Source organism: Phoxinus phoxinus, assembly GCF_949152265.1.
Source record: "Phoxinus phoxinus genome assembly, chromosome: 8".
NCBI lineage: Eukaryota > Metazoa > Chordata > Actinopteri > Cypriniformes > Leuciscidae > Phoxinus > Phoxinus phoxinus.
This window is the reverse complement of record NC_136883.1, coordinates 2,625,877-2,648,376: the sequence shown is the minus strand read 5'-3', so window position 1 is coordinate 2,648,376 and position 22,500 is coordinate 2,625,877. Positions and strand designations below refer to the sequence as shown.

At 38.5% G+C, this 22,500-nt stretch overlaps 1 protein-coding gene across 1 annotated transcript in view; it reads right to left on the bottom strand.

Annotated features, from left to right (window-relative positions):
* Positions 1-21,487, bottom strand: part of ltbp4 (latent transforming growth factor beta binding protein 4) — a 111,352-nt gene extending 89,865 nt beyond the window's left edge. Inside the window, exons 1-4 of the mRNA XM_079620088.1 lie at positions 21,151-21,487; positions 12,450-12,520; positions 9,200-9,485; positions 2,347-2,549 (exon numbers count right to left, since the gene is read on the bottom strand). Coding sequence (XP_079476214.1) covers positions 2,347-2,549; positions 9,200-9,485; positions 12,450-12,520; positions 21,151-21,341 — 751 coding nt within the window. The 5' untranslated portion in view covers positions 21,342-21,487. The remainder of the gene's footprint in view (positions 1-2,346; positions 2,550-9,199; positions 9,486-12,449; positions 12,521-21,150) is intronic.
* Positions 21,488-22,500: the final 1,013 nt, after the last annotated feature.

Genomic DNA, 22,500 nt, shown 5'->3' with positions numbered 1-22,500 from the left:
GATGTCCATGTCTTTCTTTCCTCAGTCGAAAAAAGAAATGAAGGTTTTTGATGAACACATTTCTCCATATAATGGACGTCAATGGGCCCCAAACGGGTCAAGGTCCAGATGACAGTGTCAGCGCCGCTTCAACGGGCTTTAAACGACACCAGACGATGAATACGGGTCTTATCTAGCGAAACCATCGTCATTTCAAAAATAAATAAAAACTTTACGTTTTATAAGCACAAACGCTCGCCTTGCTCTGTTCTGTGATGCGCGTTCGTGACGTCACGTAATACGCAGTTACGCTGTAAAGCTCACGCTTCTGTGAAAAGTCAAACATTTCTGTCCTGACGAAAATGTTCTTTTAGGCTTTTTAATATTCCAACACCCAGGATACACACACGAAATGGGCATTTTCAACGATAAACTGACACAAAGACATTTGAATATGTGTGTATGGTCCTCCTTCCGCACATCTGTAAACACTGACTCGTCAAGCGTGACCTTTACAGCGTAACTGCGTATCACGTGACGTCACGAACGGGCATCACAGAACAGAGCAAGGCGAGCGCTTGTGCTTATAAAACGTAAAGTTTTTATTTTATTTGTGAAATGACGATGGTTTCGCTAGATAAGACCCGTATTCATCGTCTGGTGTCGTTTAAAGCCCGTTGAAGCGGCGCTGACACTGTCATCTGGACCTTGACCCGTTTGGGGCCCATTGACGTCCATTATATGGAGAAATGTGTTCATCAAAAACCTTCATTTCTTTTCCACTGAAGAAAGAAAGACATGGACATCTTGGATGACATCGGGGTGAGTAAATTATCAGCAAAAGTTTTTTTTAAAGTGAACTAATCCTTTAAAAAGTAAAATTGGCATTGTTTTCAGTAGGTTATATATATATTACTATAAGTAGAAAATAGCTTTTCCCTTCGAGCCTTCACAACTCTATCCGTTACTCTATGTATGAGACATCCAGACGCAGATTTCTTCTTTAACAGTTTTGTTATGTTTCAAAAAGCTAAAAAACATTAGTTGATCACCCAGAGGAAAATGCCGTTGCTCAGTGGTTGCACTTTCATAACTCAGGAGACAAAAAGCAGTTCACTTATGCTTCATTTGAGGCTCAACTTTGTCTCAGAGGCTTTTCCTAAAATAAAAATCTGAATACAAATAAAGAAAATAGACACAATTCGCCTTTGGCTAAGCCACGCCCTAGAATGTAGATTGACCAATCACAGCGCAGCCGAGAACGAGCTCCACAGCGGTCCGACACTTGTTCACAGCGCTCCATTGACTTTAACACCGGCGTCTCATATGTTTGGTCTCGGCAGGCTATTACCGTCGTAGTTTTATCAAAAATATAGTTAAGCGTTGTGTCTGGGGAATTTGTAACACAGATACGGGTTCCCCAGAGAGGTTGGAGGGGGGTGTCCGTTTTTTCCCCTTCCCAAAACCGAAGTAAAATCCTGACAAGTGTCGTCTTTGGATTAAACTGTGTGGACGTCCTCAGTCAGCGAAACCCCTCAAGATCAACAACACACTTTTGTGTCTAAGATACATTTAGCTTTTAACCTTACTGTGAAGTTATACTAGTTACACAGTTTTATGCTGGTTTAGGTCATGATTTCGGTTCTCCACCCTAATTGTTGATACGCTAGCACACGCTGCTAATAAACACAACGTTATATTCGCGTAGTCCGTTTGCTTTGTAATAACGATTATAGAAGTGAATAGAGACCCAGCTCTGCAGGAACAGTGTTGCTCCTGATATTGTGAGTCCCAGTCTCCGTCTCCATTAGGATATGCTGTGGGTCATGTTTTGACTGTGACCGTTATGCTTTTGCCTCTATTTGGATCTTGTTGTTGCTTGCGTTTCTCCGGTATGTCTTGAATAAAGCCTTCAAACGCACACTGAGCCCCTTCTGCCTACTTCTATCGGACACTTTATTTGCTGCTTTATAAAAGTTTGATAAAACTTCAGAAGGAAGAGCGTCACAGCATAAGCCATGTTGATACCAAACCAGAGCCCAGATGAAGTTGACGGACGTGGCAACAGTAACTAAGGGGGGCGGGACTTAGCCAAAGGTGAATTGTTGATATACTGTACGACAGCAGAGCTATAACATACAGTCAGATTCTTGTCTTTGAGTTTGATATCAAAATGAAAGTTCAGACACAGTTTAATACATTTTTTGAGATCTAATTTGCTCTTCATTTAATCTCATCGCTGTCTAAGAAACCATTTAAGTATTAACAGGATCTCAATAGAAATGTTCATTCCTACAGCGAAGGATATGAGGTGTGTGTTTCCCTAAAACATTCGATTTCCCCGATTTCTCCCCGGCCTGCACTGACCTGCTGTGTAAAGGAGTGTGTACTGGCCGCGCTGGGTGTGGAAGGTTTTGGTGCTGGAGCGTTTGGTTTGTCCAGTAGAGGATGAAGACTCATGTCTGCTTCGCTCGGATTCAATGTACTTCAGAATAACACTGGTGATCTTCTCTCCACCAGTGCCACTGGACAGCGCTCTCTTCAACAGGACTGACTCGGCCTCTTTCAAACTGCAACACAAAGCAAAACAAAACCTATGGATGCTGAGAAAGCCCTTTAAAAATGCAGAAAATAAATCCACAATTAAAGGATCAGAAGAAATAAAAGCAGTAACACTAGTAATAACACTCTCTGTACAAACTAGAATAAGTATGATTGTATTTTTTTTACAGTTTTTTACAGTTTACATATTTTAAGTAAATATATTGCAATTGACCGTTTGCAAAGACCTGCCCCCCTTAGTTACTGTCGCTATGTCCGACAAACTACGCCGCTCTCACAAACACACCATGTTCTCACACAGTGAAAAACACATCGTGGAGCAGAGAGGAGACTGACAACACACTGACAGACAGGACAGACTTTTCAGTTAATTTTGATATTAAACATATTAAACAAAGTCTCACCTTTCAAATTTGGTAATTTTTTTAAAGAAATGTAAACAATAAATACTGTTTTGTGGCTCTTTATTGTGTGTGTCAGATCGCTGTGTCGCCTCAGTTAAAGCCGCTCGTGAACCGATCATCTCTTCCTTCTAGTTCATTTATAGCATCAAATAAACATGAATGAACATCAGAAGGAATGTTGTTTTAACCGCGGAAAGGCGTCAGTACACTCCGCTTCTCAAGCTCAAATCCTCCCATGTTAATCTAACTCTCCTGACTGCTTTGTCGGATAAAATGTGCGGATGGCGAAGTATGATTGGTCAGATCACCTGTCAATCAAGTGAAGGGTCAATTGTGGAGGGTGTTCTGGGAGTATGGGGTCCAGGGCTCTCGGTTAGGGACTGTCCGGTCCCTGTACGACCGGAGCTGGAGCTTGGTTCGCATTGCCGTCAGTAAGTCAGACTTGTTACCGGTGCATGTTGGACTCCGGCAGGGCTGCCCTTTGTCATCGGTTCTGTTCATAATTTTTTGGGGACCACACGATTTCGTCTCTGCTTTTTGCGGCTGATGTTGTCATGTTGGCCTCATCAGACCAGGACCTCCAGCGTGCACTGGGACGGTTTGCAGCCGAGTGTGAAGCGGCTGGGATGAGAATCATCACTTCCAAGTCCGAGGCCATGGTCCTCAGTCGGAAAAGGGTGGCTTGCCCACTTCAGGTTGGTGGAGAGTTCCTGCCTCAAGCAGAGGAGTTCAAGTATCTGGGGGTCTTGTTCACGAGTGAGGGAAAGATGGACAGACGGATCGTGCAGCTTCTGCAGTAATGCGGTCCATGTACCGGTCTGTCGTGGTACCGGTCTGAGCTACAAGACGAAGCTCTCGATTTACCGGTCGATCTAAGTTCCTACTCTCACCTATGGTCAAGTCAAGTCAAGTCAAGTCACCTTTATTTATATAGCGATTTTTACAATTCAGATTGTATCAAAGCAGCTTCACAGTGATAATATGAAAATAATACAACAAAGTTTGTTTCTAGAAGAAAATTGCGTCATCGTCCACCTTAAGTAAGGCAGATTAAAATATTGCTGAATATTAAATGTCCCCAACTAAGCAAGCCAAAAGCCAAAGCAACAGTGGCAAGGAACCAAAACTCCATCAGGTTACAGAATGGAGAAAAAAACTTCAGAGAAACCAGAGTCAGTTCTCCTCTGGCCAACGAATGAACAGTACTTTATATGATTATGATTCAGGCAGCATTACAGGTCAGAAGTCAGATTGTATCAGAACATTCTGAGTATTTATCCAGTTCCATGAGCTGTGGGTCATGACCGAAAGGACAAGATCCCGGATACAGGCGGCCGGAATGAGCCTTCTCCGCAGGGTGGCTGGACTTAGAGATAGGGTGAGGAGCTCGGTCACTCGGGAGGAGCTCAGAGTAGAGCCGCTGCTCCTCCACAGCTGAGGTGGCTCGGACATCTCTTCCGGACGCCTCCTGGACGCCTTCCCGGGGAGGTGTTCCGGGCACGTCCCACCGGGAGGAGACTCCGGGGAAGATCGAGGACACGCTGGGGGGATTATGTCTCCCGGCTGGCCTGGGAATGCCTCGGTATTCCCCCGGAAGAGCTGGAGGAAGTGTCTAGGGAGAGGGAAGTGTGGGAGTCTCTGCTTAGACTGCGGCTCCAGATAAGCGGAAGAAGATTGATGGAGATGGATATATTGCAATATTTATAAAGATCAATGTATTTTTGATGTAAATGTAAATTATTTCCAGCGAACAACATAATCAAGCTTCACAAACTGAGGTGGCTGTATAAATGTCAACTATTCTACTTTATTTAAGAATTCTGATTAAAAATTTTCCTTTTCACATTCACAAGAACTCCTTCAAGACATTTTAAACTAGTCATTTAAGTAGGCGGACAATTCTGCTTTTAATTCAAATTGTCCTTAACGGTCCATTAAACTAATGAAAAGAACTCCACAGCAAACAGAGAGACGTTACCAAATGTATTCTTGAAGTGGTTTCCTGTACAATTGTCTGCCCAAGTAGATGCACATGTGGAAAACTTTTTTCAAATCCACAGCATGGACTCTTGAGCATGAGCTCACTTTCCCAAACAGAGATAATTTACAGTGAAAACAAGCTGACGTGAGTTTAGGTCAACAGCAAACAGCCTATAAAACATGCATATGGCCATTTCCATTTTACATGCAACCTTTCCAACTCTGCATGTTTTATACACACACTCACTCTGCATAAACACTCTCGGCGCCATAGGAGAGGATTTGAGAGAGGACTCATTCACACAAAACCATGATATAGAACAACTGGATAGGTCCTAATACAGAGCACTGTGGTACTCCTAGATTTGCACTGAGCTCCAACAAATTGAACCACAATGATAATCAGTCACATACGCTTTTTTTCAAAATGTAGACAATGTCTCTGAATCTAAAAATGAAATCATTTCATCCAAGTGCAAAATTCTTTTTGGATTGTCAACAAAAGAAACATGTCAAATTTCTGTTCTTGGGGTGCACTAATATTTCCATTATTTAATCTATTTTATGCTTTGGAAAAATCCCCTAAACAGCTAACAAGCTTGGGACATTTCCTAAAAAAACCAATGTGATGATTTACTACCTTTTAGAGGACATTTCAGACAAAGAGGTTTCTAAAATACATACTGTATGTAGAGCACATACCTTTCATAGCGGACAAATGTAAGCATTCATATCTTACTTGAAAAGCCATGGAAATAAAAGCAGAATTGCTTGCTTTAGCGATTCTGGGTTTAGTTGCCAGGCTCGGGACTTTCAAACACAGAGGACTTATCTGACAAATCTAGTTCACACATTGAATGTGATATAAAAACTGTTGAAAGATGGGGAAATTGCAGGCTGTCAGCACAGAGTGTGTATGCAACATTGGCTCGTCAGGTAGATCATTGAAACTGACCCATAATGGAGTCTTTCAATAGTCTATTGTGAGAGAACTGTTTCCACAGGGCAGGCCCTTCCTTCCCAAGCTGAGGTTCACCAGAGGACTTGCTCAACAGTCTGAGATCATGCAGTCTGAGAGGGTCCGATCGACCTCAACAAAAGGCAGTAAATCTCTCAAGCTAGGACACAAAACCAAACTGTATTGGTTTAATGTTGCCAAAAAATTTTTTGTTTATAAATACAAATTCAAGGGTTTGACTATTGCAAGTAAAAACAGCATAGGTATATTAATTGTGCATGCTTATTTTTAAATATTCCTTTTTTATTTTACAGTGATTATTACAATAGTAATTTATTCCTGCCTTAGATACTATTATTATTATTAGTAGTAGTAGTAGTAGTAGTATATAATCCCACTCAGCAACAGGCCTGAAGAATATCAGATAGAAGTTTCTAGATTATGGTCAAAAATAAATGAACTTAGATACTGTGCAACTGTTTTGCCCTTGATGTTTTGGCAATTTTTTCCCTGTGGTATTGAAAATGGTATTAGATACCGATAATATAAAGGGATTTTACCAAAGTTAAAGTCCCCCTGTAGTCAATAATTGTATCACTTAAAACTCATCTTTAATCACCAAAATTACTTCATGCCTTAAACTAACTTGAAAGTAGCTCGACACCCTTGCGTCATTTAGTATACGAGGTTCTATGAATATGCAAATGAGCCCCGCCTCCACTCACTCACTCACTCAGAGATCCACTGGTTGACGATCACACGTTGATCTGATTGGTTACAAGGTAGTGTGTGACGTCAGAAACACCAGCGATTTCAAACCGTGTTTTTGAGACTGTCTTTGGTTCACTGCAGTTTTAAGCAGAAAATACTCAACAATGCTGTCGACTTATGAACTTACACATGGTTTGTAAACAACATTAAAAGCTTGATTTGGCACCACAGGGGGACTTTAAACTCATCATAACATGTTCTTCACAAAGTTCAACGCATTTTGTTTGTTTGTTTATTATTATTTTGGCTAATTCACTGTTGTTGTTATGTGGATCTCCTTGTGAAAACCCCAGCATTACACAATAAGCTAAACACTTTTCTTGTCTTTTATTCACCATAAAAACATCTAAATCAAGATGTTGCAAGATGATACCTTGGTGTGTCATAAACTACTTCTTAACCATGACCGCATATATACACTTTCGTGAGTAAATATATTCCATCTTGAATATCAAAGCGTTGATCGTGAGTCTTCCAACAAGGGTCGAGACTTCTTAACTTTATGGCATTCGTTGCTCCATCAATCTGAGATCAGATGAGGTGTGGCTCTCCAATCATAACACTTTTCTTCACAACCTTTTGTTCTTCTGCATCCTCTGTCATCTGAATACCATATAGAAGAAGCATCTGCCTATGGGTCAGCCAGTTAAAATAAACATGTCAGTTTGAGAGTGAGCAGTACATCTTCCACCTTGGCAAAGCATTAGGTGAGATTAGAGATAGCGTTATTTTTCATTTCAGGGTGGAGAGCAAGCTGTGAGAAGATAAGGGTTACTTAAGGTCTCTGTAAAGCCTAAAGAAAGAGAGTATATACCTAACATCAGTGTGTAAAGATGTCACAGCTGTTTACCATATGGATGGATTAACAATCCTCTAGTAAACAAGAAGAATCCCTCAAGAAGATTTAAGTACTAAAATATTCGTCCCGCTCACTGCATCGGGTGGGAAAGAAGAGCATTTAAAAACAATGATATCCTTAGTTTTACTCAGTCTTGTGCTGGCAGTATATGAGTTTGGAGTATGAGAGCGCCTCCTGTGGGCAAACCCGAGTAACACACACAATTTGTTTCTTTTGTGAAAAGAATGTCCACAAACTGGAATATAAAATCCACTTTAAATTAAAAGTACATTTACAATGTAAATATCGTTGCGTAGACCAGTTATTTGCTATCTATATTACTTATATCCTTATCTTGCTTTATTTATTTATTTGTCTGTTTGTTTATTTGTGCTTGGTATTTTAAATGGCATACTTGATTTCAATTCAATTCAATTCACATTTATTTGTATCGTGCTTTTCACAATACACATCGTTTCAAAGCAGCTTTACAGAAAATGCATTAATGCAAGTTATGTCTTTCAGAAATGTACAAAATCACAGTTAGCTAAAAATGTATTAATTTAAATTTAAATTTAATTTAAACAATGTAAAAATTAAAGGCAGAAAAAATGAGCTTATTGAGGAAATTAATACTTGTTTGTTAACAAACGATTACATTTTCCTTTGGAAATTTGCTGTTTTATGTATATTCTCAGTAAGATATGGGAAAAAGTGATTAGATTGCAGTGCCTTTATCTGTATTTTTAGTCCAAACACATGCGGTTAACTGTAATTTTTCCACTTTGTGGCAGCAAATCTTGAACGATTGTTTTATAAACACCTAAAGGCGCACTATGTAATTTTTTCCATAGAATTTTTTTTTTTACACCTACTGAAATTAGTAATTTTGATAAGTTTAAAATGAAAGTCTCCAGACATGAGCAGCTGAGTTGCTGTTATACTGGATGTTTAGGAAGAAATTCCTGAGCATCTTCATGATGGGTGTTTGATCATTACCTTGTCTATGTTTTGTGCGTTTGTTTTTATGTATTTATTTATGTATGTCTCTCTCAGTACTCCTCTTATTACTTTAGTGACTGTGAAGCACTCTGGGCAACAGCTGTTGCATTAAATATGCTATATAAATTAATAAATTAAATTAAATTAAATTAAATGAGCCAGTTATGCATAAACAATAAATATCTTCAATCAAATATGTGACCCTGGACCACAAAACCAGTCACATGGGTAATTTTTTTGAAATTGAGATGTATACATCACATGACAGCTGAATAAATAAGCTTTCCATTGATGTGTGGTGTGTCAGGATAGGACAATATTTGGCCGAGATACAACTATTGAAAATCTGGAATCTGAGGGTTCAAAAAAATCAAAACATTGAGAAAATCTCCTTTAAAGTTGTGCATTTATGTTCACGATTGTGCTGCATTCACTCACACAAATACATGTTTTATATAAATGAACTTTACTAAATCTCTTCATGGAACATGATCTTTCTGAGCAATCTGCATGCATACAGTATATTTGGAGTATGAGAGCGCCCCCTGTAGGAAAATCCCAAACAACGCTGCATGAAATACTGTATGGCATAATGCAACATGCTCATGACTTTACCAGTGTAAGCTAGCCGCACTTTCTGACTAATATATCCACTTTACAAGCGGCTGTAGTGTACAGCGCATCAGGTATGAAGAGTTCACTCACCTGGGCGGCAGCCAGCGTAATGAGTGCGTCTTTCTTGCATCTGGGCTGGAGGCAGATGTGGAGATGTTGCCGTGGATGGTGTTGGATGCAGGCGTTGCCGTGGTAACTGTTGCCGAGGCGGCGGTGTACAAGTGTTCGATGGGACCAGTCTGTGTCTCAAACCAGGTGCTGGAGGTCGGGTCGGCGTTAGCGTGTTCACAGCGATGGCCGTGGAAGCCTGGACGACACTGACAGATGTTCGCCCGGCGACAGACTGCTTTATTATGGCAGCGCGGATGACATCTTGCTAGTGGGAGAACAACAGAGAAACTATTAATGGGTTTCCACAACTTTGCATAGCATTATTTTCCTGATAACATTTGTGTGGATCTGTTTTTTTTTTGGGGCACAACACATATCCAGTTGAAGTATTTTGAGTTGCACTGGCCCTTTAAGGGCACATGGGTCAAGGGGTGAGTGATTAGCTGGTAAATCTGGCTACATACGGATTAGGAAGGTGTGGATTATTATGTAAAGCTGAGGGACTGGATTAATTGAGCGTCTGAGCTCAACATGGCATTCAAAGGTTTGGCCTACTTACAGGAAAGGATTGTTATAATGTTCAGGCATCCACATAAACAGACATAGAGAACATTTTTACTGCTGTAAGTAAGATGCATGAACGTAATATACATAACAATCTTTAACATATTATATAATCCACACGAGCCTAATAAAATCAATCAGTAAAACATAGAAAGACGCAAACAGTTTTTCAAATAACTTCTACACACTGGAACAATGAACACTGAGTGCAAACTAATGAAGAACAGATTTTAATCTCCAACCTGAATTTATGAGCATTAATTGAAAACTGAATATGGAGTTAATTAAGTAACGCAAAACTTTTTCATGAAACGCCTGTCGAATGGGAACGCACAGGCTGACGGGTCTTTATTAATAATAATCTGCTCAAGACTGAATCCATGACATAAAACACGTAGTAATAATAATAATAACAGCATATTACATTAACCCCTGAAGCGGCACCCCCTTATTTTAATAGACATGAAAATGCACATTTTGAACTTAAATGGTTGTAATTCAAGAATGCTTTGGAATATAGATGTAAGATTGGTCTTGTTTTAAAGAAGACATTTGGCAGATTTTTGTAGAAGAGAAATAAGTTAAGAAAGTTAAACAGAAAAAAAAGTTATAGAAGTTTGAGTTTATGAAAATGTACAATGTTAAAATTGTTATTATTCATATTTTACATAAAATGTATATTTTCAAAACCTGGAGGACTCTAAAAATGCACAAAAATCAAAGCCAAAAATCTGAACAAGTTGTGTTTAAAATGTTAGGTTGATATCTCAAAAAAATGAGCGTTCAGTGAGATTTAGTTTGGGCGCAGTACCACACTTCTCCACTAGTGGACATCACTGCCCATATAAGGGCGCCTCCATTTCCATATGTTGTTTGAGTCTGAACCATTATTTGTACAATTTTCATACAATGTATGAAGTAGACATCCTATTCAGAAGTAGTGTTGGAAGATTGGCAGATTTTTTAATGAATTCAACCTCTAAGAAACACAAAGATCACGTATGTGCATTATAGCTCGCCGACACATCACTAATGCTGAATCTATTATTATTTTCTTTATATTTAAAACATTTTCAGACCTTTTTAAAAAAAATAATAATTGAATGGATGATATCTTTTGAACTCTTGGCATGAAAACAAACTGAGGTTTCTACCATTCTTTCATGATTTTTCATGTTCATCACTATTTCAAAATAAAGGTCTGAACACACCTTAGGAGTATGAACATATTCTTCAAAAAGACTAAAATCAGTCACCAAATATGAAAACTAGAGATTGTAAGCTTTCAAATGATATATAGTTTGTCAAGATTAGTTTAGGTTTAGTATGTAATGGCCAATATAAGGGGTTAAAACAATACAGAATCAGAATTGTCTGACTGTAAATGCGCCATATGCAGCAAACGCCAGATGAAAACCCCAGATTTTAGGCAAAATGACTTGGGGGCTTGATCTCCTGCAAGCTTTGCTTTGTGACTTCATTCGTTCTGTTTATCGGAAAGCTCAGTGATTCTCAACCAGGGGGTCTCAGCAAACTCCCAACGGGGACGCAGGATGACGCCATTGTTTTTATTAAAGTTTTATTATATTTCTGTTTAAATTATATCACACACAAACACACACACACACACACACACACACACACACACACACACACACACACACACACACACACACACACACACACACACACACACACACACACACACACACATATTAATATAATATATTAATATAATAATATTTTTATTTGTATATATATTGTATATACAGTATATATCAACTTGTATGTTTAAATCATTTAAATTTAAATTACCAATGACAAAATGGCTTATAACTTATAATTAACTCACTTAAAACTTATAATTAAATTGCTTAACTTATTTTGATGAGTTAAAACAATGTAAAAACATACAGTATGTTGTCACAGATTATAGATCATGTAATTATTTACAGTCTACATTTTAAAAATAAATGTATATTATTTTACATTTTAATATATATTTAGTCATGTATTACAGTTCATATAAAAGTGAAACTCGAAAAATTTGAATATGGTGCTAAAGTTCATTTATTTCAGTAATTCAACTTACAAGCTGAAACTAATATATTATATAGACTTATTACATGCAAAGTGAGATATTTCAAGCCTTTATTTGTTATAATTTTGATGATTATGCATAGGCCACAGCTTATGAAAACCTTTTCACAATATTATACTTATATTGAATTTGGGGTTTTCATAAGCTGTAAGCCATCAAAATGATAACAAATAAAGGCTTGAAATATCTCTAAATAGTCTATATAATGTATTAGTTTCACATTTTAAGTTGAATTATGAAAATAAATGAACTTCGATATTCAAATTTTTCATGATTCACCTGTACTAAAGATACTTCTGTTAATATTTTATATCGGGCCTTTGAATATAGTGTTGCGCAGCAGGGGGGGGGGGTTACTATAAAAGGTTTTCATACGCAGTTTTCATACGTTTCTCTTCTGGTCATGAAGACGTTCCCGCCCGCAGCCGCGCTGACACTTCAGTTCGCCGCCTCAGAGTCACACAAATGAAGATTTGAGACAGATGCAACACTGCCGGCTGTAGAAGTGTCTCTTTCTATGAACATAATAGAAATGAATATGAATGGCCCTGAAAAGATACTCACGTTTGGTGCACTGCTTGGTCTTGGGGTTGACCAGCCATGAATAACAGCACCTGGTGCCGCAAACGTTGGGCCTGGAGAAGAGAACAGAGATCAAGAGTGTCAGAGAGATCAAGAACAACAAAATAAAAAGATCATCACATGCCGCAATGCACAAGAGTCTTGCTTGTCTTTAAAATATAAATGTTTTCACTTTTATTTCACCTTTTCAGGCTCCATGCCAAATCAATCTGGCCGGCATAATCACATTTTAACCACGTCTTTAAAAGACTTACAATCCGTGGCCCTGGGCCCCTTAAGATGCATTGGACTGAGTGAATAGCCTTGGGTTTAAGCTGACCCTTCACCCCGTGTTGTATTCAGCTTGGACAAATAGCGGCGATGAATAAAAATGAAGGGGGGAGCGAGTTTGTTAGACGCCCCCGTCGCCGGGCCCCCGTCCTCCCGGTGCCCACACACATGAGAAATATTGTTGTTCCCACAGTGGCGTCGGCTGGGTAAACTTCGCTGGATTAAGAGTCTTCTTCAGGCCGCGTCTGTGTATATAGCTTGCGAAAAGGCAATTAGCACACTAACACAAGCCCGTCCCGAACGCTGGCGTTAAACGCGCGAGACATGAGCCGGCTGGAGCCGCGGCTGGGATTTGCTAATTAGTTACAGTGTGTGCCTTTATTGTGTGGCTTCTGAAGGGACACTGTTGGATTTTGGGATGATGTGCAGCGTAAGCCGATTGAGACCGAGCTGGCATGGCCATCCGGGATATACGTGGAGGTCCGAATGACCTTTGACCTTCTGAGAGCGACCAAAGCTAACTCAGCACACACAGACTTTGAGATTTATAACTAAAAATCACAAAATGAAGCCATTTTGATCAAGCTTTAAACTTGATATTGATATTATGCTGCAAATGCTGCTTGTGAATGAGATACCAAAATTAATTTGTGAAACAATACAAAATGGCACTTTTTTTTTATTTCTCGTTCTCTTCTGGACAACTGGAAAAAATGCATCCGTAAAGTACTGGATAATTTAAAATTAGCCTCATGTCAATTAAAAACACATACGTGACCCTGGAGCACAAACCCAGTCTGGAGTCGCACGGGTATATCTGTGGCAATAGCCAACTATACATTGTATGGCTCAAAATTATAGCAAATTATGGCAAAAATCATGAGGATATTAAGTAAAGATCATGTTCCATGAAGATATTTAGTAAATGTCCTACCATAAATATATAAAACATGTATTTTTGTGAGTGAATGCAGCACAATCGTGAACATAAATGCACAACTTTAAAGGAGATTTTCTCAATGTTTACATTTTTTTGCTCCCTCAGATTCCAGATTTTAGTTGTATCTCGGCCAAATATTGTCCAATCCTAACAAACCACACATCAATGGAAAGCTTATGTATTCAGCGTTCAGATGATGCATACATCTGTACATCTCAATTCCAAAATATTTACCTATGTGACTGGTTTTGTAGTCCAGGGTCACATACTGTATGGTTTTTTTTCTTCCATGGAACATACAAGGAGGGTTTTGAAGAATTCTTCTGATTGTTTGTTTGTTTGTTTGTTTGTTTGTTTGTTTGTTTGTTTGTTTGTTTGTTTGCTTTTGCATGCATTTACAATGAAAGGGATCTAAAGCTTTCAAGCATCAAAAAGAATGCAAAAGTACCAAAAATAATAGGTATCAGACTGATACACAATACCAACACGTCAGTTTTTAACAGTAACGGCAATTCCCCGAGTGTATGATGAAGTTAAGTGAGACGTAATATGAAAAAATTAATTTGTTTGGTGCGCATTCCAAAACATAAGACCAAATTGTTAAATACTAGGTGTTTAAAAGAGTTTGCGAAAACTAAGTTAAATTTCAGTTGTTACAGTTTTTGCTTTTATGGAATATGTTTTTCCATATGTTTTTTTCAGTTATCACAACTGTTAAAACACTGGTTATTCAATAAACAGATATTACTGTTATTAAACTCTGCTCAAAATAAATTTTAATTCCAAATTGATCCATATCGTGATACATATCGTATCGTGGCTTTAGTATCGTGATGCGTATCGTATTGTGACATTGTTGGTGATACACAGCCCTAGTCAATATGACTTTAGCGCTGTATTCCAAGTTTTGTGTTGAACAGACCAAATTTTAAGTTGTTTTTCAATTAAAAACTTGACATCCACCCGTCTTTAGCGTGTTCTAATGTAATAAGCAACAACATCCAATCATTTCTAAGTTAAATCTTTTCAATGAATCAATAGATTCAGTTCACAAATTAAGTTTTTTCATTAATCGACTGATTCGACTCACCGACTCACGAGTATAATGAGAGCTGAATGAACCACATGCAACTTATATTTCGCTTGCGTGAGTTTTTGAAGGCTGGTTCTCCTTCTAGCGTAAGAAAGAGTAAATAGTACAATCTTCGTTGTAAAAGAAGAAAGCTACACTGGTTTGGAGCAACCTGACGTAAGTAAATGATGACATTGTTTTGATTTTTGGCTGAACTATCCCTTTAAACTGAAGCTGTGCTGAGATGTCTCATAACACTGAGACCTTTTACCACCCGCCTGTCTGTCTGATCTCTAAATAAAGGCCTCGGCCCTTCATCTGGGCCCCTATTAGACCCAAATAGGGAAGTTTCTGCACTGACAGAATGGAAAGTCGCCGCATCGACTTCTGTAGGTTTTAATGTGGAGTCGACACCTAAACGATACATTCCCAATGAGACGTGAGAGATGTTTACAGAGCTGAGAGGATCCCATCACGGCAAGAGCTGATAGTGATCAAAGATGTCTGTGTTTATTCTGTTCACATGGCTTCGGCGGACCACTTTTTCATATATTTAAAAAAGAAACAAAAGGATGTGGACATGTTAAAGGAATAGTTCAATAAAAAAGAAAGTTCTGTCATTATTTACTCCCTTGTGTTGTTCCAGAAACAGAAACAGCCGTGGTCAACATCCACTTTCATCGTATGGAAAAGAGCAGCTTGGACATTCTGCTAAATATCTCTTTTTGTGTCCCACAGCAGAACAAAAGTCGGTAACACTTCACTTAAAGCCTTTATATATATAATGCGTTATAAAAGTATATTAATAATGGCTTGTTATGCACCTCTAGGGCTGTAAACGGTTAATCGCGATTAATCGAATCCAAAATAAAAGTTGTGTTTACATAATATATGTGTGTGTACTGTGTATAATTATTTTGTATATATAAATACACACACATGCATGTATATATTTTAGAAATATTTGCGTTTATATAATGCATATATATTTTATATGATTTATATTATATATAAATAAAACTATTTTATATATAAATAACACATTTTCTTGTTATTTAAAAGCATTTGTGTGTATTTATATATACAAAATAATTATACACAATACACATATATTATGTAAACACAAACTTTTATTTTGGATTCGATTAATCGCGATTAATCGTTTACAGCCCTACATTATACAGTACATTGTATGATTTCATGATTATTATTGAACACAACATTAGTAAGTATAATGTAGATGCATGACAAACAACCAATTTCAGATCTGCATATATTATAATGCATTTTAATTTTGGTTACAATTATGCACAAAAAGATATAATGCATTATTATAATGAATATCTTTATAATGCATTATACATAAAGGCTTTAAGCCTATAGGTTTATAATGCCATGAGGTAGGGCTGTAAACGATTAATCGCGATTAATCGCATCCAAAATAAAAGTTTGTGTTTACATAATAAATGTGTGTGTACTGTGTATAATTATTTTGTATATATAAATACACACACGTGCATGTATATATTTAAGAAAATGTGTTATTTATATATAAAATATTTATATTTATACATAATATAAATTATATATAAATCTATATACAGTATATACATGCAAATATTTCATAAAACAAGCATGTGTGTGTATTTATATATACAAAGTAATTATACACAGTACACACACATATATTATGTAAACACAAACTTTTATTTTGGATGCGATTAATCGCAATTAATCGTTTCACAGCCCTACCATGAAGTGAGTAAATGATGACAGAAATGTAATTTTTGTGAAAACGTAAAATCAACTAATATTGAAGCAGGATTAGGCTGGCGTTTGGATATGATGTAAAGAATAAAACATCTGTTCTTTACCAGCTGCATTTGCACCCACATGCGTCTCATTCCCTCGGCCTACAGGCCTGTGTTTCTCTGTGTGAGCAGAACGCAAAGAACAAAACTTTACATCTTCCAAACGAGCAAACCTCTGCACCTCCAACACTACTGGGAGCACAGGCCGTAAAATAAGGATTACAATTGAACCTTTTAAATTTCAAAAAAGTTATTTACTTTTGTGCAACACAAAAAAAAAAAAGGTTTATGGTTTTCTTCTTGGCCCCGGCTCTTTTTTTCCAGCACCTCGTAACAGAGAGCCATGGAGACGCTTCAATAAAAGCTCACAGCGGTCCTCAAGGTCAAACATGTAGGTTAACTGCAGGATCGTCACAAAGCTCCCACTTTGCTTGGCACCTCCATCAAAAAAGGAGGAAATAATCATGTTTTTGTCTCGCTTTGAGATCTCGAGGTGAGAAAGGCTCTGTTGATGCGCTCTGAAATAAAGCCATGGCCTTCATGAGCTCTGAACTATTGAACCTGCATTCGGCCTGTTAGCATCAAGTCCACAACATCACCCTCCTTCTCCAGCAAGCAATTTTGCATTTAAAAGACGTCTAATAGCCGTCCGAACACAGCCCTGACGTCTATAGACTCAAACAAGGCAACATATGGGCTGTCAGTGAACATTTATCCAACATCTAACAATAGCACAAGAATAAACACACAGGCTCATCATAGAACATGTTAAAGAAATTAAACCAAACACCTTGTAATCACTGTTGACTTTGCTTACATGATAGACTATCATACATCTCGCGAGTTATTTTGGCATGAACAACATGTAACTAAATTCAAAGTTATTTTGGATAGAAGTGTGTTACTCAAAGCCGGACTATATGGGCTTTCGCACCGGAGGAACCTTTTCATAGTTCCTAGAAGGAACAAGGAACTATTTTAGTTCTAGGAACTCATTTTGGAGGAACTAATTTACATAGGCGTACATAATAAAGGCTAGATGTCTAACGGCGGAGTCTCTAACGTCATCAACCGGTGGCCATCTTGTCACAGGCGAGCGTTCTGGCGGGCTCTGTGGTTCCTGATGTAAGGTGAGTGATCTGCACAAACACAAATACTCTTATCTCGCTGAAATTTACAAACGGTTCGGTTTCTTACAAACCTTATTAACGTGGCTATAATTCTGGATGCTTGAACATGTTGAAATATATAATATTATAATTATTCATAAGTATGCAGTCAGTGACGTTTATAACAAACCAACCCGTTTGAAAATCGGTAGAAAATTGAGCAAGTTATGGTTATTTAAAAAGTACATGCACCATTAAAACACAATGTTACGAGTGAGCGAGCTGACTGTGGCAAGATGGCCGCCGTGTGTGGACGTCGACCTCCATTGGCCAGCAGTGCGGACGAGACATCTAGCCTTTATTATGTATTTCTATGCTAATTTACTCCTACTTAGAGTCGGTTTAAACCAGCACTATGGGAACTACAGTGATGTTAGTGTTCGCTGATTGACTGAACGCATGCGAAACACCAGTACCCACCATTTTTAAAAAAGCAGTGTAAACACAAAGATTAAAGCCTATATATTTACTCCAGAAACGAACTCTAGCCTACTATGGACACGAAAAAAAAAAACATCTACGGACCTCTTAACCTTTACGCTGAGGAGAAAATCCAACGCACCTTTGAGGGGACCAAGCCAAACATGATTATATTTCCGCTCAGCTAGCGACACTGGACATCAACCACACGGCACACGCTAATACATTTTTTATACTGTCTACTTTCTATGTATAACAATTCTATCTAATAACGTATTAGACTATTAGTAAACTAATGAACAGGGAGAATGCTCAGGCTCTGGCGTTCTCAGCGCTGTCAAAATAAAGGTTCGCCGCGCCGTCACAACAACAAGAGCGTCTTACGTCACTTCAGAGTTCCTACTGGCGGTGCGAATGCAACGAGGAAAATGTTCCCAAGGCCGTGTGTCCACCAAAGTGTTTTTTTACGCGGCTGGTGTGTTTTTTCAATTGTTATCAATGGGAGCGCCACGTTTTTAAAACGTCATGAGCGTAACGAGGCACTGAGCGTCTTTTTCACGCTGAAGCGCTGAGCGTTCGCCGTTTTTTACAGGTCGCCGAGAGTTGAAGAATGTTGAACTTTGGGTAAAACGCCGCGCTCATCACTGTCGCTTTTTACCCAACCGACCAATCACAGTGGAGGAGGGGCGGGACTAATACCACAGTGACCAACGGACATTCATAATATCATAGCAAAGAAGCGTCTCAACTGAAAAAAAACTGCGCTACCAAAACGCTCTCAAGCGCACATAGCTCTGCGTTTTCCGCTGGCTAAAAATGCTTTGGTGGACACACGGCCTAAGGGAACTATTAGTTTTCAGGGAACCACCCTGGTGGATAGTTCCCAGAACTACCCGGTGAGAAAGCCCCTTATATCGGGTCTATAGTTAACCGAGACGGTGAATGGCGGCTACTGCTTGCTTGCTGGTTCTAGGGCTGTGAAAGAAACACTACCTTATTCCCCCTGCCGCCAAACCCCATTGCCCCGGGAAGGACGTGTTTCCACAGTCAATGTCCTCGGTCGACCTGAAAGCACGATGAAGTCCAGAGGAGGTGGGACTGTTACAGAAGAGCAGTGGAGCATCCTTGGTGAACTCTCACAAAGGTTCAGTGGCATTCTGGCTCCCTCGAAATGAATATGAATAGAAGGGTAAGTAATTTCCTGCTCTGTTATGGCTTACAAAGACCAGTCACTAAGTCTCCAACTTTTCAGGATAATCAGGAATTCCTCTCATTGCTTGAAGGATCAACACTTCCGGAGTGAGTCTCGAGAAACATCTGACTGAGTTTTACAACTGTGAGCAAAAAGACAGCCCAATGTTTTCATGTCATTCTGGTTCTGTAAAGAGCTTTGATTGAAGTAAAGTGCTCTGCTATGTCTCACTGGGCCTGTAAACTGGACATGGAGAAGCAGTGAAGAGTCTCGATGGGGGTGAGGTGAGGGAGACAACATGTTACTCCTTTACAAGCAATAGTATAACCAAAATAAGACCGATTACTAATTGAATACCAAGTGCATTATTATTTCATTATTTGGAGTTATGGTCCATCTTTACAAGGTCCAAAGACATGGAATTCCAATCATTATTTGCAACCGATCCTAAAGGATCCTAATGGGATCAAATAAGATAGGAATCCCTTTGGAATCAGATTCTCAGTTACCAGAAAATAGGAATTTTGCTCTAAAGGTTTGAACCATAATTGAACCTGAACGTTCTTAAAAATAATGGGTTTCCACAGCCATAAATGCTCATTTTAATATAAATAAATGCATTAATAATTTACTTTTTGGTTACCAAAGTATCTGTCAGTGAACAGTTAAAAAAAAAAAAATCTTACTGTGAAGAACATTTTAATAACTTTTTTTTTTTTTTAAAGAAAACTATTTTCACTATAAATAACTTTTTTTGTGAAATGAAAATGTTCTATTGATGTTAAATGTACTTAAAGGGTTATTTCACACAAAACTTAAAATTACCCCATAATTGACTCACCCTCAGGTGTATATGACTTTCTTCTTCCAGCCAAACACAATCAGAGTTACAATAAAAAAATATCCTGGCTTTTTCAAGCTTTATAATGGGAGTGAATGGTACCTTAGATTTTGAAGCCCAAAAAAGTGCATCCATCCATCATAAAAGTAATCCAGTAATCCAATTTAAAAGAAAAATATCCATATGTTTTAAATTATATACTATAATAACTGGTTTCCAGTAACGGGCGTACGCGAGTCTAGTTCTGGCTGAAGAGTGACCTCTGACCCGACGCATGACCTTTGACCTGATGCATGACCTCTGACCCGACGCATGACCTTTGACCTGATGCATGACCTCTGACCCGACGCATGGCGTATTGACGAATGCGGAAGCGCAAAGGATAGAGCAAAACAAAACACCGGTCATGAATAAGAAGTCTAAAGCGAGATTATTTAAAGAGAAATGTGGGAGGAGCTTGAGTTTGTTGCCCAGCCCTGATAGTTTGAACTGAGAGGCGTTTACTCTCACCTGAGCTTATGTCATGCGTCGGGTCAGAGGTCAATCTTCTGACTCGCGTTTGGCCGTTACCAGTTTATAAAGTTATAAATATGGATGTTTTTCTTGCAAAAAAATGCAATGTTTCGTTTCCGAAGGCCTTTATTAACTTTATAATGGATTACTTTTATGATGGATGGATGAGCTTTGATTCAATGCCAATAAAGAACCTTTAGTTTGAAGAGTGTGAATTTAAATGTACTGGCAATATATATATAGGCCTATATATATATATATATACATACATACATACATACATACATACATACATACATAGGCTACATACATACATATATGCTAATAGAGGTCTATTTAGTTTCCACACTGTTGTGTAAGGTCACATATTCACACGCATTCAATCATTTAACCACAATATCACCACACACATGTCATGTAAAGACTTTTGAGCTGACTTCAATTAAGACACTTACCCTTTCACATCTATTCTCGTTGAGTTGCTCTGGTGTCGGTGTCTCTGCGCTTTGCTCCTGCTTTGTGGAGGATGGACGAGATCATGAGACATCTGAGGAGACCTGATGATCTGATGACTGACTGAGGAGGAGTTTGCGATCGCCAGGGAAAGAAATGACATGCAAAATGACAGTCTCCATAGTTCTGGCATCGTTATTCCGACCTAGTGAGTTGCAACTGATTCGTTTTGCTCTGGAAGTAAGTGAACGGCTTCAGCACAGCGCTCCGTCAACGCAATGGCCCTCATTCATCGCGACGCCGAACTGATTGTCTCCATCCAGACGCGCTGCTGACCGCACACTGACTCGCGACGCGTGAATGAAAGAGATGCGTGAATAAACTTTGGGCCAATCAGAGTGAAGTCTGTCTGGCAGCCAGGAGACTCAGCCAATCAGAGCTCAGACTGACGGAGCAGTGCGTGCGGAGTGTGGCAGAGAGATAAACATTTACAAACCATGCGTTAAAAAAACAAAGAGACAAAAATAAACCATGCGTTACATTTCCTTAGGGGGAGATTGAAGATACTAGATCACGTTTTTTATTATTTATTTGCATATATTAAAAAACAATATTTACAAATATTACAACAAAACCGGTACAAGTGCTGCATGCTCATAAGCTTATGTCAAATAAATGCCTTTATATAAGTGTTCACAATAAAGATACTTTTAGGCTACATCACGGAATTCAAGTTTGTGCTGTTTTCCCTCCAAAATGATGTCACTTCCTAGAACATTATGTCATTAAGGTCTTTATTATTTAGATTGGAACATTTAAATTAGAGAATATACATAAAACTGTAATATTTCCTGATTTAAGTTTAGAAGCTAGTGCCTTTAGAATAGCCTATGTAGGCCTATGTATAAAATCCACTTTCTTAAATTAAAATACACTTATGTTTGCATAAAAGGCATACCTTATATAAAAGCCTATAACAAAAAACTTATATATACCCTATAAAAGCAACCTATAGCTGATAGATTTCTATCCAAGAAAAAACAAAATCACTATATGCTCAGCCTAAACTTCATTTACTTTGTGAGTCACAGCTATGCCTCCAAACACTTTAATAAGAAAGGCAAATAAAACACAAAGCACTGCCATGGGAAAATATTCCCAGGACGATCATCACGAAGCAAACACACTGTCCAGGGCAGTCAGGACGTCCAGATGTCTGAAGGGTAGTGGTTGTGTGTAATGCACTTCTCTTCACACACGGGTGTAAACACACCAACACCAGCACTAGAAGACTGACCAGCAGAGACCCCACTAATGCAGAATATTCTCTCTCTCGTGAACGTCTGCGGCTG